This window comes from Maniola jurtina, chromosome 5 (genome assembly GCF_905333055.1).
Source record: "Maniola jurtina chromosome 5, ilManJurt1.1, whole genome shotgun sequence".
NCBI classification, from domain to species: Eukaryota; Metazoa; Arthropoda; class Insecta; order Lepidoptera; family Nymphalidae; genus Maniola; species Maniola jurtina.
The window spans coordinates 13,648,025-13,664,707 of NC_060033.1; the positions used below are offsets into that span (position 1 = coordinate 13,648,025).

At 38.8% G+C, this 16,683-nt stretch overlaps 1 protein-coding gene across 4 annotated transcripts in view; it reads right to left on the reverse strand.

Annotated features, from left to right (window-relative positions):
* LOC123865290 overlaps positions 1 to 16,683 on the reverse strand; it is a 71,434-nt gene that overhangs the window by 40,333 nt on the left and 14,418 nt on the right. For 3 of the 4 annotated variants that reach the window (XM_045906244.1, XM_045906245.1, XM_045906246.1), the window contains 3 exons: positions 4,487 to 4,696; positions 1,366 to 1,553; positions 751 to 846 (listed from right to left, as the gene is read on the reverse strand). In XM_045906244.1, coding sequence (XP_045762200.1) covers positions 751 to 846; positions 1,366 to 1,553; positions 4,487 to 4,658 — 456 coding nt within the window. In that variant the 5' untranslated portion in view covers positions 4,659 to 4,696. Of the gene's footprint in view, positions 1 to 750; positions 847 to 1,365; positions 1,554 to 3,853; positions 4,236 to 4,486; positions 4,697 to 16,683 lie in introns of those variants that run through there. The other variant, XM_045906243.1, reaches the window with a different exon arrangement.

The window sequence follows — 16,683 nt, forward strand, 5'->3', positions numbered from 1 at the left end:
GAATGTGAGGTTGTTTTATTTGTTCCATCATACGAGATAATCGCGTATTCGTATACAATATATCATTTCTTAGAAGCATATCTCATCTCGCGGGACCTCTGCGTATACTATTTGTATTTTGACGACCTGCCTGGCGCAGTGAGCCCTGTGATTTTTTAAGTGTGAGGTCATGAGTTCGGGTCCTAGCACGGGCAATTTGGGAATTCATAGTTTCTGAATTGTCTGTCTTGTCTAATCTGGTGGGAGGCTTCGGCCGTGGCTAGTTACCACGAGGGCCTAAGCGATTTAGCGTTCCGTTCGAAGAAATATTTAAAAACTCATTCTAAAGAACACCTTTATCATACTAGCGACATCTAACGGATGGACGCTGAACTTTTACGAAGTTGAAATTATCAAGCAACGCGTCTTCAAAATTCTATTGCGTATTAACTTCTCAGATACCGAATAGATGGCGTTGTTGCGATGAAAACCGTTTTCTAACCCAATAAAAGCTTCAAGTATTTGATAGACTTTCAAAAACGCTTGGCATTTTATAGCGCTAATGATTACATGACGTTGAATAAAACTGGTCAATTGCCAAATTCATTTGAGTCGAGAGTCGAGACTGACTAATTAGTAAAGGCAATGACCGTTCTTTATATTATTTTAATTATATTGTTAGGGTCGATTCACACTACATACACCCAGAGTCGACGCGACGGAGTCGCGGGCATCATCCAGTTACGATATAATATACAGGAAGTAACTCACCTCAGCCCAGAAACACACGATGAGCGAAGACCCGGACATCATGAGCGGATAGTATGCTGAAAGGAGACTCGTCGCCCAGCCCTCGTGGAATGCATTCTGTGGACAAAATAGAATAGAATAGGTTTTTATTCAGGGTAGACTTTTACAAAAGCTTTTGAATTACCACTGGTTCGGAATGCCGTTCTTACCGAGAAGAACCAGCAAGAAACTCGGCGGTTGCTCTTTTCAATTCTTCAATTTACAATAATATTCCATACTATACAAGCAACTGCAGCCCCGCGCATTGCTATGTATTGCATTGCTATGCAAAACACCATGTTATATTTAATTTTAACCGTCTTAATGGAAAGCAATGAGGTATAGCTTTGATCGTGCTTGCCTAGAAGTTGCCTATTCAATCATTTTGATGGGACAACCTTTGATGGGACTCATTTTACCGGTTCGAATTTTGTTATTTGATCAAAACCTTTCGTATAGAAGCGGGCGTTACTTTGCGGAAGTCCATGATAGTCCATCCTTCTAGTGTCCACGTCCAAAATGCTCTTTAGGGCACTGAACCAGCGAAGAATGCTAGTATTAGTATTATTTGTAAGCATATCACTTTGGGTTCTATACCGGCGACACGAAGTAGGCGCCGCGGATGAGGGAGGCGAGGAACGCGATGAGGTACAGCATCTTCTGCGTGGTGACTTTACAGGCGCGCAGGAAGGTGGGCGCCTTTAGCCTTCTGTACTCCGACACTATGCATATCGTCAACTGCATCGCGCATACGAACGCCACCAGCAGGAACAGCCCGCCGATACCTGGAATAGAAACGAGGATTTGTCAATACTGCTGCAGAACTCAGTGGTAGAGACAAGTTCCAAGCACAGTGCCATGATTTCCTTACTTGAATGCTTGGACAGCAAAATTTCCTAGCTTTTGAATAGCCTATATTATTTTTCATACTCAGTTTTGAGAGAAGCTGGTTGTATTAAGAGATAAGCAAAGGTTTGCTTCTATAATTCGGTAAATTACTGTGAAAATCCATATACCTACGCGAAATTGTGTCTGTTTGTCTGTTACTTTTTATGCCCTTCCAATTAAGCGATTTTGACAAAATTTAGTACCGATGTAGTTCAGATACATCCCGAAGACAGTCATAGGCTATTTCTTATAACGGAAAATCAAAGAATTCCTACGGGATTTTTAAAAACCTAAATCCACGCATACGAAGTCGTGAATATTATCTAGTATTTTGTATTTGATGAAATATTCGCAACGGTATGGACACTTGACGTATATTATGGCTATAAGTCAATGCAATTGAACCCTGGGTCATCATATCCTATTTGGCGCTCAATACGCTTGCAAACAACAAAACTTTTCGCTGACGATACTACCCTATTAATTAAATCTAAACAACGTCAAAATATAAAGAGTGAAGTACAAGGCGCACTAATGGATGTGGTAGACTGGCTTAATATAAATAATTTAAAAGTAAATATATCTAAGACTAATATAATGCAATTTCAAACATATAAAACTAAAACACAAAACCTTGATATTAAATTTAATGATGTGAGGATTGAAGAAATAGATGACATTGTTTTTTTGGGAATTACTATAGATAAGTATTGTAATTGGAAGGCACATATTCAGAATTTATGCACAAAATTACATAAGTATGTCTATGCTTTGGGTCGTATTCGACAAATAGTTTCAGTTGAGGCATCACTGTTGGCCTACCATGGATATGCCTCATCTTTGTTAAGATATGGAATAATACTTTGGGGAAATTCCACCAATGCACAAGAAGCTTTTAAGGCGCAAAAACGTTGTATTAGGTCTATTTGTAATGCTGATTTTACTGACAGTTGTAAGCCTTTATTCAAAAAACTTAAAATATTGCCTCTCCCATGTTTATATATTTATGAAGTTTGCATATTTGTCCGTAAATATCCCCAATACTTTAAACTAAAGACAGAAATAAAACCGAGCAGTAGACATAAAAATAAAATTTGTATACCAGCACAACGATTGGCTTTATATACAAAGAATGTGTACTGTGCGGCAATACGTATCCATAACCATCTACCGTCACACAGTTATGCAATGAGCCTTACTTCTTTTAGATGTTATTTATTTAAATTTTTATTAAACAAAGGTTATTATGATGTTAATGAATTTTTGAATGACAAATTTTAAATAGTGAATGCAATAATTAGTAATAATTTGACATGTTTGTTACAATAAATAAATTCAATAAATTTTGCACGCCATGCTTGGCAGAATATGCGGTTCCACATAATGTTTAAGACCAATGTACTTGTATATTATACCATATTCTAGCAAATAAACACTTCTTATTCTTATTCTTATTCTAACAATAGAATATGCTGTTTACGTCTGTCTGTATAAACTGATAATACGCAGGACGCAGGTTAAGGTCGAACATTGCTTCCAACCACACAAATAAAATAAAACTACGCACTAAACATCAATTAAAAGGTCAGAAATACCAAGGAAAATGGCGCAATGCAGTTCTGGTAAAGAATAAAATCATCTAGGCTTGCGCTTAGCGGACAATCATGCAGAAAAAGTTATGGCGAGGTTGAGTTGAAGCGCTCTTGCCTAGATGATGCCCGTTCACTCTTTCTTTGAAGGTATTTATAGGTTTTACGCGGCAGGAAACACGGATGCCGGAAGGGCATTTCACACCTCAGCGTTGGTATCAGAAACGTTGAGCGAAAACGTTTGGTGCGAGTGGATTGGATGTCGGCCACATAATGCCAACGTTCACGGTTTCTCGCTGTTCTGCGTTAGAATCGTGAAGGAGGAACAAAGTCGTAAAGTTCTTGAACACTCCAAATATATCAGATAAAAAACTAAAGATTCTTCAGTTTTTATTGGAACTGCATTGCGCACTAATTCAATTTTCTTAAAGCGTCAGTCAACTGATCTCTTGCTTTCGATAAATCTTCAAGGATACCAAGAAATTCGAAAAAAGGGACATATATTAAGGAGAATGCTAAAAGTCTCATCAGTAGAATTGATGCAGCAAGTTATGGCTACTAGCACACCTAATGTGCTTTAGAAGCAGCTGGTGATAGAAGATACTCACAGGCATGGTACGGCATATTGTGACCAGCACACTCGTCGCCCGTGTACCGGATCTCGCAGAGGCAGGTGCCGTTCATGCAGTCGCCGTGGCCGCTGCACTCGCGCGCGCACCCGGCGCCGCGCGCTGCCGCAGACATCACCGCGTCAGCGTAGTACGCCAGCAGGGAACGCATGCTGCACTGCTAGCGACGGCGACCGCTGAAGATACTCACAGGCATGGTACGGCATATTGTGACCAGCACACTCGTCGCCCGTGTACCGGATCTCGCAGAGGCAGGTGCCGTTCATGCAGTCGCCGTGGCCGCTGCACTCGCGCGCGCACCCGGCGCCGCGCGCTGCCGCAGACATCACCGCGTCAGCGTAGTACGCCAGCAGGGAACGCATGCTGCACTGCTAGCGACGGCGACCGCTGAAGATACTCACAGGCATGGTACGGCATATTGTGACCAGCACACTCGTCGCCCGTGTACCGGATCTCGCAGAGGCAGGTGCCGTTCATGCAGTCGCCGTGGCCGCTGCACTCGCGCGCGCACCCGGCGCCGCGCGCTGCCGCAGACATCACCGCGTCAGCGTAGTACGCCAGCAGGGAACGCATGCTGCACTGCTAGCGACGGCGACCGCTGAAGATACTCACAGGCATGGTACGGCATATTGTGACCAGCACACTCGTCGCCCGTGTACCGGATCTCGCAGAGGCAGGTGCCGTTCATGCAGTCGCCGTGGCCGCTGCACTCGCGCGCGCACCCGGCGCCGCGCGCTGCCGCAGACATCACCGCGTCAGCGTAGTACGCCAGCAGGGAACGCATGCTGCACTGCTAGCGACGGCGACCGCCGCTTACGGATGCTGGAAAGAAGCACACATTTCTTTAATGGTTGGTGACGTCAAACGTTGCATACCTACGTCTAATATTTAGCTAAGATATATAGATAGCAGTTCGATTGCGCTGTCCAAACAAAGTTCAACCAAATTCTCAATTCGGTTATTTGGCTCCACGCCTCGAAACCTGAACCAAATTGACCTTATATTTTTAGCCATCTTTGTATCAAAAGTAGACTTTGTTTGAATATATTCAGACCATCAGAATCTGGACTGAGGACATGACCGAAATAAACTATCTGTAACTTATGTCACTCAGATTCTTAGACAATATGCCGCAAATTCAGATTACACCTATGAGAATATAAAATTCAAAATATTAGAGCCTTTTGGAGCCTGAGACAAGTGCCCTACACAAAATATGAGAGGTTCATCCACGCTGTTCGCGAACGTCACATGACGTAAACTGGGTGTCACGTGGGGACCAAAGGTACTCGCATCTACGTTCTACGTCAACACGGTTTGTTTGAATCTATAACGAGCTGATAAAGAAAATGGCTTGATAAATTATTGTTTATAGTTCTTTATGTAAATTACGCTGATTGATATTCTGTCAACAATAGCACTGGAGGAGCACGAGTAAAAGAAGGCGTTCGGCCTCCGGCGAATGAGGAAAATTATTAACTGGAGAAGAGAATGGAAAGAACTGGAAAAGAACCTGATAAATTGTAGAGAATTACAGGATAGTAGGAGAATTCTATTGCTCCAGTTGTGGTGTTGTGATGGTAAACTGCAGATGACTAGACACTATCAATCGCACAAACATCGCTGAGTATTGAGGCGATAACAGATTGGCCCCAATTTATATCGAAAAGGTACAGAATAAACCCCAGGCTGCCCCAAGACGTCAACCACCTTATTATAATTGAAAAAAAAAACTTAAGTCAAGATAATGCACTCTATTTGAATCATCCGTCATTAATCATCAGATAAAAACGTGCGCGAGCGCAAAACCTGTCGCCATTGTAAAAAATAAATATGCATCAGCCAGACTACCGTTGCATCGTAGATCACTACCCACCAAGAACAAGTCTCTTCATAACTTGGATTATAGGTAATTTTTTAATTCAAATACATGCAATGCCCTTGACTGCAATCTTACCTGGTGGTAGATAAAACAAGTGTAAATTAAAAATTTATAACACCCCCGACAAGTGAAGGTTACAGTAACTAGAAAAGACCTGATAACTTTCAAACGGCTGAACCGATTTTCTTGGACTATTCCGCGCCTACGATCCAAAGTATCTGAGTTTTCCAAAACATCATTTTCAAATTAATAATTCTGTATCAAGGCAACGTCCATTTTGACAGCTTGACATTTGTCAATTGACATAATATTATTAACCTAACGGTTATCTAACCTTCTTTTCTACAAGAAAACCAGAAAATAGCTGATAACTCTTAAACGGCTGAACCAATTTTTTTGGATTATAGCTAAAAACACTCTCGATCAAGGCACCTTTCAAGCAAAAAAAAGTAAATTAAAATCAGTTCATTCGTTTAGGCGCTACGATGCCACAGACAGATACACAGATACACACGTCAAACTTATAACACCCCTTTTTTTGGGTCGGGGGTTAATGAGATGGAAGCGGGCTAACCTAGAAGGGTTATGGCAGTTTTTATTAAACCCACACACCCCTGTTATGCCTACACGGCATTGTATCGGAACGCTAAAACGCTTGGCGGCACGGCTTTTCCGGTACGGTGATAACTAGTCACGGCCAAAGCCTCCCACCAGACCAGACCAGAGAAAATTCGTCTGGGTGTGGTTTTGCATACTCCAACTCTCGGTCCTAAACTTATTTTTTCTATTAAACCTGACCCAGCAAATAAATGTGTGACCTGTATCAGCAAATAAATAAATTGATTGACTGATTGATTGATTAAAAGTAAAGAAGTCTACTGGAAGACTATTAAAAATGCTGATATATCAGTCTGAAAGTTTTTATTTTTTAATGGCCTAGGGCTTTCCTAGAGAGCGCCACCACACCCGGTCCTCATCCTTCGTCATCCAGCCACTTCCCGTCATTCACCATCTTAATATCGTCAGTATCTTATTAGAGGACTCCTTACACTAAGCTTATCAGTCCCTCTTGTTAGAGGAGTCCCAACACTATACTTACCTATTTGTTCGCGGACTCCGGAGGACAATCCGGGGGATTCGAGCTCCTTGACCCACTTTATAGATTTTAGAGATGGCAACCCTAATCATAAGAAATACTCTTTGTACGCAAAAACATAAAAACCGGATTTCCGACTAAGTACGAGGAAAATTATTTGTCATGGTCAAGTTTATCGACTAATGGTAACGCAAACACGGATAAATATTGCCGAAATTATACGTAAACGATTGACAAACGAGTTTTTAATCTCATGTTTTATTTATAATACAGTTTTATCATAAGTATAGATTATAATGGGTTTTGTGTTTACTCCATAACTCCATACAAACACAAACGGATTGCCTTTTTCGGTGCCTTTATGGCAAAATGCTGGCTAAATTAACGTCACGCTGCTGTATGGAATCAATGACGGTACAAGGCGATATACGACAAATATTTAAAATTTTTAGGGTTCCTCAAAACCTAGAACCTCAAAAGGAAAAACGGAACCCTTATAGAATCACTTTTTTGTCTGGCTGTCTGTCTGCCTGTCCGTCTGTCTGTCTGTCTGTCTGTCTGTCTGTCTGTCTGTCTGTCTGTCCGTCTGTCTGTCCGTCTGTCGCTCTGTCAAGAAAACCTACAGGGTAATTTCCGTTCACCTAGTTTCTAGGTACTAGAATCATGTTTGGTGATAGGTAGGTCCTATAGAACAAGTAAGGAAGAAATCCGAAAACTGTGAGTTTGTGGTTACATTACAAAAAAATTTAAATGTGTTCATGAATAAATCATTAGTATTTTCAAGTTTAAAAGCACGACAACTATACTAAGTGTGGTGTCTTATGGAAGGGCTTCCTTACCTGTAGGTACGAATACCAAGTGGGGTGAGGTACGCGATGGAGAGGACTATGCTTGGAGTTTCTCTACGGGATCAAATCAGAAATGAGGAGATTCGTAGGAGAACCAAAATAAAATAGTTCTACAGGCGAAGCTAAAGTGGCTATGGACAGGGAACATACAGTACAACCAAATTAATAATGCGCATGCATTATTAATTTGGTTGCATTTTGCACCTTGTTATAAACAAATAGGAATCAATATCATGTGTATCATACGACCGTTGCCGAACAGTGGCGAAGATTTCTATGCGCATTATTAATTTGGTTGTACTGTACATACTTCGAAAACCGATAAACGTTGGAGCCCCAAGGTACTAGAATGGCGACTTCGCATCAGAAAGCGCAGCGTTTGAAGATCGCCCACTAGAAGCGTTTGATGTCGACCGTCCACCTCTAATTCAAATTCAAATTCAAAATATTTTTATTAAATTAGACTTTTACAAGTTCTTTTGAATCGTCAAAAGCATCTACCACTAGTTTCAGATTTAGTGTTTTAAATAATGTATGTATATTCTTAATTTTATCTGTTGTTAGTAAAGACCGGAGTCTCTACTTCAACTGTTCAAAAATTTAAAATTTAAAATCTGAAATAAGGTAATAATGGATAAACTACTTACGGTTGCAGTGACAAACACTGCAGACAACGATAGTATGTTGGAGCCGCCTATCCATTACCACAATTAAAAACGAACGCATTTTACCAAAATATGTTTGTTCTCTTATGACTCCAGCTCTACCATCCGAAAACGCGAATTTCATTTCTACAGTCGCCATCTGTTGTTGGCTGTGGACGCTAGGTACAACTGGGAATCTAGGGCGGAGGTTCTATGTACGGACTAAATAATGTGGGAATATCTGTGGGAAAGATAGATGAGAGTAAACGGGATAACTAGTCACCCATGTTTTAGGGCATGTTTCACAATTTCCAGGTAAACTGTGCCTTAATCTAACGGATTGTAGACAGATTCCCAATACAAAAACTGTCATTAACCGACTTCCAAAAAAGGAGGAGGTTCTCAATTCGTAAGAATCTTTTTTTTTTTTTTTATGTATGTTCCCCGATTACTCAAAGACCCCTGGACCGATTTGGAAATTTTTTTTTTTGTTTGAAAGGGTATACTGTGCAGGTGGTCCCATATAAATTTGGTGAAGATCTGATGAATATCTTTGGAGATGGAGAACAGAACTCCTCAATGGATAGGAGCAAATTGCTCGCGATCAGTGTAATAGCTTAGTAAACAGTAGGGTTTTAACTGGGCATAGCATATTATAGTACAGTGGGGCCACTAAAAATTGTGAAATAAAAAAATTTCAAAAGAAAAATAAAACCGACTTCAAAACCACAAACACTAAAAAGTAAAAAATAACTTTTGTTTAGCTACACTTGTGATGTGCCTAGGTATGAAGTCGGGCGAGCTTCACTCTTGGATTTCTAATTTTGTTTCAATATGCTCGCTCGGCTTCATACCTAGGCACATTACAAGTGTAGCTAAACAAAAGTTATTTTTTACTTTTTAGTGTTTGTGGTTTTGAAGTCGGTTTTATTTTTCTTTTGAATTTTTTTTAAAGTCAAAACGGTTCGAATATTTTTGTATGGGACCAGTGATAAAATATGTATCAATCGACGTTACATAGTAAATGATTACAATCAAAAAGCATTCAGTGATGGAATTTCGTAACTCGTAAGTGAAAAGACTCATAATAGACCTCATAAAGACTTTCTGAGATTTTGGCGCCGATTCTGTTGCCTTTTTCTCAACTAAATTCAGAACTTCCCGCTGACCTAGAATCACGTAATTTGGTGGGTAGGTGGGTCTTATATTGCAAGTAAAGGGATCAATGCCAAAACAGAGAATTTGTGGTTACATCACAAAAAAGAATTGAAACGTGTTCAAAAAATTATTCACTAAATCACATATAGATGGCGCTGTTGTCATTAACTTGCTGTGGTTGCAAAAATATTAAATATCTTGTACGATGATACGGAACCCTTCGTATGCGAGGCCGACTTGCACTTGACCAGTTTTTCCGGCTCAATTTCGATGTTGTCCCTATTGGGAAAAATTCAATGACTTTTATCGGTGATGTGGCGTTGGAACAGGAATCATTAGATTAATCTAATTTAATAGATTACGAGTTACGACGCACGTGTGCTTTGGATAGCATTCATTGGTTTTCTTTATAATACCAATTTGATCGACATACGACTTTCGAAAGCGAAAATTACAGTAATGTTAAACCGGCCAAATACCATTTCAATTCGACATATAGACTAGAGACTGGTAGTTTTGGTTAAATGTTAGAATTCACACTATCTATCCATAAAAATATTATTATTAATGCAAAAGTGTGTCTGTCTCTCTGTCTATCTGCTACCTTTTCACGGCCCAACAGTTTAACCGATTCTGACGATTTGGTACAGGGTCAGCTTATATCCCGGAGACGGACATAGGCTACATTTTATCCTGGAAAATGAAAGAGTTCCCTCCGGATCTTTAAAAACCTAAATCTACGCGGACGAAGTCGCGGGCATCCTCTAGTATTTTATAATTTCGATTCGAATCGGATGCAGTGCGTCTGAGCGGTTACCCACTCATCCGATCCGAGCCCGTAAAAATACGGATATAAAAAACTCGGACCGAACTTGGATAAGTATACTTTATTTACTTTTAAGGCAATGTAAAGAGAAAAATAAATAAAGACAAAGATATCGCTTGGGCACTAATCCGATCTCTTATCCAAATCCAAGCTAATCAGTGGACATTTTTGACATATTATCTCGTCATACATCCGAGGTACATCCGAGATATTCTCAGGGATTACGGAGTAAATAGGATGATGGAAGTCGGATCTATTGCGTAAGCTACCATACAAATAGTTCTATGACTACTTCGGAACGTATTTTCACGGATTTTATCGGATGAGTGCATAACCGCCCTAACCGCTCAAGTACGTGAATGGAACACGTGGCAGCTGTTGTATCATAACAACACGTGTCTACGAGTACAACAACAAGGATATTTTGAAAAGCGTTTAGGTACATAAGCCGCGCATCTATACTAATAAATAAAATTGGAGTGTCTGTCTGTAATTTCGAAATAACTACCGCATATTAAGGTCATATGGTTATTTGAACGATACTATAACTGAATCACACGTTTTTAAATTTTTTGTCTATCTGTCTGTCTGTCTGTTTGAAAAGGCTAATCTTGGGAACGGCTGAACCGATTTTGACGGGATTTTCACAGACAAGTAAAGAATTGACCAGGGAGTAACATAGGCTACTTTTTTAACCGACTTTCAAAAAGGGAGTTGTGTTTTTCTACCTATGTACACCGAAATCTCCGAGATTTCTGAACCGATTTGGGTCATTTCTTTTTTAATCGATAGAGGAACTTTGCGACATTGTTTCATTAAAAATTTGGAGTCCAACTCCTCAATCCTGATGCTGCAGGGGATCTGACCAATCCACGCGGGCGAAGCTGCGGGCATCAGCTAGTGTTAGAATATTAAACGAGGTACAGTCATATTTTGACGACTTATTTGGGGCAGCCTACTGGAATTCATAGTCAAATAGGGGCTTCTTTAGAGGACCATTCAGCCATTCGGACGACATGCGTCATATTCAACCTTAAAGCATTGCATGAAAGTTGAATATGACACGATATATCGACTGAATGGTCCCCTCAAAGAAGCCACTATCTTGACCATGAATTTCAGTGTTAGACATTCGGAGGTCCAGAGTTCAATTCCGGGCACGCACCTCTAATTTTTCGGAGTTTGTATATGCCGATACATATAGTGCCCGGCAAACAATTTCAGACGGTCAGATATAATAGTAGAAAAACATTTTGCTTCGTAACAAGTGTAAATTAAAAATTTATAACACCCCCGACAAGTGAAGGTTACAGTAACTAGAAAAGAGCTGATAACTTTCAAACGGCTGAACCGATTTTCTTGGATTATAGCTAAGAACACTCTCGATCAAGCCACCTTTCAAACGAAAAAAACTAAATTAAAATCTGTTCATTAGTTTAGGAGCTACGATGCCACAGACAGATACACAGACACACAGATACACACGTCAAACTTATAACACCCCTCTTTTTGGGTCGGGGGTTAGTAAAAATAGGTGTATTGCAATACTTACCAAAGTTTTTGACAAGAGAAAGTAAAATTGAAATTGCGGAAAAATAAAAAAAATTATAATGTTGTCAGCATTATAAAAATAATATAAGTTTTGTAGTCTAGTGTTGTTGTGGTGAAATTAAGGCTGTGCCTTAAGAGGGCTCTCTCCGTCACTCGTTTCATACAATCGTAGTTCCAATTTCATTTGAATATTAAGCAACCAAAGTCCATGAAATTTTGCAGACATATTCTAGAAACTAATATCTATGTCTGTGGTTTTCCAGATTTCTGTTAAAATATTCGGTTTCAAAGTTACGCGGTCTTAAAAATTTTCATACAATTCTTTGAGCCCCTGTAATTTTAAAACTACATATTTTTAGAAAAATCTAAAACACCACAGACACAGATATTAGTTTCTAGAATATGTCTGCAAAATTTCATGGACTTTGGTTGCTTAGTATTCAAATGAAATAGGAACTACGATTGTATGAAACGAGTGACGGAGAGAGCCCTGTTAACAGAGATTTACATTGATTATAATAAATTGATGATCAAAGTTTGGTATGATCTACATTATTGTGTTGTAATCATAAAGTTAGTTTTCTTATAATAAGCCTAGTCAAAATGCAATGAAAGAGCATGCAAAGTTTAACTATTCGTGGTCCAATGCAATAATTATCTCATCCGCGTGATAGCTGTTTACGCAACGGTACGAGGGTCGATGCACTCTACTACCTTCTAAAATTATCTACATAGCAGGCGACCCCGCTGCATTTATGGCCTAGCCACAAAAGATGACTGCAGCAAAATTCGCGAACCAAAGATTACAGCAACAAGATAAAGTAATACCCGACTACTACCCGCGAACTGCCGATAGCTACAGTAAAATTGATTTTCTGTCACTCGGTGTATTTTAACATTGTACTATATTTATAAACTCGATATCCCACACGATACAGTTCCAATAATGTCAGATCTATAATCTTTGGTCAGTCCGTCTGCCAATCCAACATAGCAGACTATGACTATGGGTCAGGCTCCCGTCACTCTGAGAGGAGACGTTCTCAGTAGTGAGCCGGGATAGGTTGATATTATGAGTTAAGTACATGCACCTCTACATAATATACATATTATAGCTAAGCACATGCAATAAAACTGATCAGGAATTTCCTCGTTAGAAGTGTAAAATGTAACAGATACTATGCACTAACACAATGCAGAGAGCAGTCTAATCCATTGTTGACACTGCATACTCATATTGCATAGTTCTAATTTTATCTGATTTGCGCAAATAATCACACCCTAGGTGATAATTACGTAAAATACCTTATAATGTCCATTGTGAGTACTTTTATAGGTGTTTACGGAAGGTACAGAAACACATGTTAAAGGGAATTCAGGAAATATACAGCGTGTTTGATAAATCATTTATTATAACTTGACAAATATAGTAATACCAAATACCTGGGCGCGTTTTGAACCCTCATAACTGTAGTTTTGAATTTACGTAATTTAAATATCACCTAAGATTATGAAGCCCATAAATAATTATCACCAACATCATTATTTTACAAATTCAATAATGGACAATCAAAAATAGTACAATGATATCCAGGGCTTACATCGACTAAATAAGAGTACGTAAGTATAGCCTATACTTATAGTTATTTGACTTTGACATGTAGCTAGTCACTAGTGCCATGGTAGTGTGAACTGGAATCAGGGTACTCTCGGTTTAATCCTGAATCGACGATATGTCAAATATTATTAGCTATGGTGATTATGGAACTTAACAGGGCTCTCTCCGTCACTCGCTTCATACAATCGTAGTTCCAATTTCATTTGAATATTAAGCAACAAACATCTAAAAACCGACTGCGTCTTAATAAACGCTGAAATATTATACTAAAATTGTTTTTCTGTCGCTTGGTATATTTTAATGTTACATTACATTTATATTCATGAACTCAAAATTTTTTCGTCTTTCATTTGACATCCCACTCGATACAATCGCAAAACGAATTTTTGGAGATCCCCACTTCTTTTGATGTAACATCCGTTACGTTAATTTTTTTCATTTAAAATTTAGCCAATGTCACCCGGACTTTTACAACGAATCAATTGACACCTCATTCACCAAAATCGGCCCAGTAATTTAGGCGCTACGGTGGAACATACATACATACATAGACAGCTAATATCATAACCCTTTCTTTTGGCTTTGCCGCAGTCGGGTAAAAATAGAGCTTAGCCTAACCACCCTACGATTAAATCTTGGTTTTAGTTAAATAGTGTGAATTTTGATAATAATGAAATGTTGTGTTTGTGTTATTTAATGGATTTTATAGTCATAGTTGTATGTATGGAAGTTGTTGGTGTAAGTAAATAAATTAAAAAAAAACTCTGATAACAATAGTTGTGCGTATGTCATTAGCATGCCTTAGGTACCGATGTATTAATATGAACCTTCCAAGGTTAACCGGCTCTATATTCAATGTACCTACTCTGGTTATTCTGTACAATCAGTTTATGTCGATGGCAATTTGGCATCTATTGCATTGGACTGAGGCGAATATTCTAGAAGCAATACAAGAATCAAAGCCAAACTTTTACATTAAAAAAAAATGGTAGTGATTTTACTGTGAAAATCAATAGAACCTATGTTGTAAGAAATTCCTGTATATCTCAGTTTCAATTTTCACCTTACTGATCTGACACCTAATCAGGGGGCATGGCATTACCATCGCTAAGACAAGCCAAACAGCGATTCGCTAACTCAGTTTGTAACCCTGATTCATAGCCACCGAGCTCACTTTTTAAACCACTGAAGGTTTTCTACGAAAAAATATTTTAGTATCACCCAGAGAAGCAGCAATGTAGAACCAACCAACCTCAGTGGCTATCATCATTCATTGTTAGACATTGAATTAGCGAATCACCCCGCAGGACAGACTGTCTCGTGGACTGTGAAATTTCCCTAAAAATATTTCTGGGGTAAAGGGGTTTTCGTCGCTACTTCTTAATACTTAATACATTACAATATTATATTTTATAGTTTAAGGCTAAATGACTGATAAGCGTATCTCAAACACTCTGCTCCTCTACTCCACATGGCCACATGAGTAGATATATTTTGTACATGGCTATTGGCTATATTAGTGATGTTTACAAACACATCGATGTCAAGGCTGGGTCAATTGCCAATGGTTTAGTCCCTAACGCACGCCTAACTACTTTTAACTGGGAACAGTAACGTTTTACTAAATTAATATTTCTTTGGTTTGACTTGCCAGCCTGTTTCTTAACAGTTTTGCCTAATAGTTCAGATAGTTCTATGACTACTTTGGAACGTCTTTACACGGATTCGGATCAGATGCAGTGCATAATCGCCCTTACTCTACCTACCTAGTACGCACTACCAGAGTAAGGATACCATGTTATTATGCTACTCACAAGTTTTTCTCTCTAGTCGTTGGTCTAGCTAGTGGTTAGCATGTTCGACTACGGATGACGAGGCCCCAGGTTCCATTTCCTGGCCAAAAATAGGTACCTAGTAATTGGTTTTTCTGTTGAGAATTTCTCAGTCCGGAGTTAGGAAATTGGCGGTTTGTCACTCCCGTGCCTCGAAGAGCACGTAAAGCCGTCGGTCCAGCACCTGATCTCTTTCCGGTCGTGTTGGATTTCCGTCTCATCGGGCTTTGGGAGTGAGGGAATAGAGAGTGCACCTGTGTTTGTGCACACACGTCTTATTCTCTATAATATTCCGCGTAGTTGGCTAACTTCTATGGAGGTGGAGAACATTATTTATTCTTATTGTTACCAAAGATTTTAAACTTATTTCGTGGTTTGACGACTTTTTATTTTTTAGATAACGGGTAGGAGGTACATACCACGATGGTGTTTTTGCAGTTGCATGAGTCGTGGTCACACGGGACGAGACGTGGCAACTGAGTCGAAATATCGGCAGTTAAAAACACCAATTTAATCATGGTATGTGCCCGTTATCTACAATATAAAATATAACCAAGTTGATAGGTATCTTTTTGAAGAACTAAGTAGATACCTATCATCATGATGATGATGATAGGTATCTTTTTGAAGAACTAGTGAAAATTTTTGGTATCCATTAGATATCTAACTATCCACTATCTACTAGTTACCCACTACCTACACATTGAAGTAGAATACTGAATAACTGATTGATAAAACGTATTGTTAAAGTTGATTTATTCATTCTATTCATGAATCTTATGAAATATTCAAGAGGCGCCCAATAGTGCTACGCACAGACTAACAAAAGCTTTAATTTTAGTATGTCCATGTACTCGTAATCTAAGTAGATACATGCATACTCGTTAAAATCAAATGACGGTTTTCCTATATGGATTTTGGACACGTTTTTTTTTTAATCTTTTATTTATAGGCTTTTACATTTCGGACACGTCTTCAAAACATGATTTTTCTACTGATAGGTAGTTATACTATTATATCTACGTATTATCTACTTGTATTGCTATTTTACTGGAATTTAAATAAAATCGTTAGATTTCGATGTCACTTTTTTTAACTTCAGAAAATTTTTAAGGGACGTGAAATTAATTACTACACTTTTTACTCAATACCGATATCGACAAATTTGATAATACTGACATCGTGGAAAATATTGACACTCATGAATATGATACTGAAAATGTCTAGATTCATTAAAATATAATACGAAGTCAAATAGGAATATTGAAAAAAAATAGTAATCCAAATATCACCGCAAACACTGGAATAAAGTAAGTGCATACTACAAATAAATAAATGAGACAATATAATAATA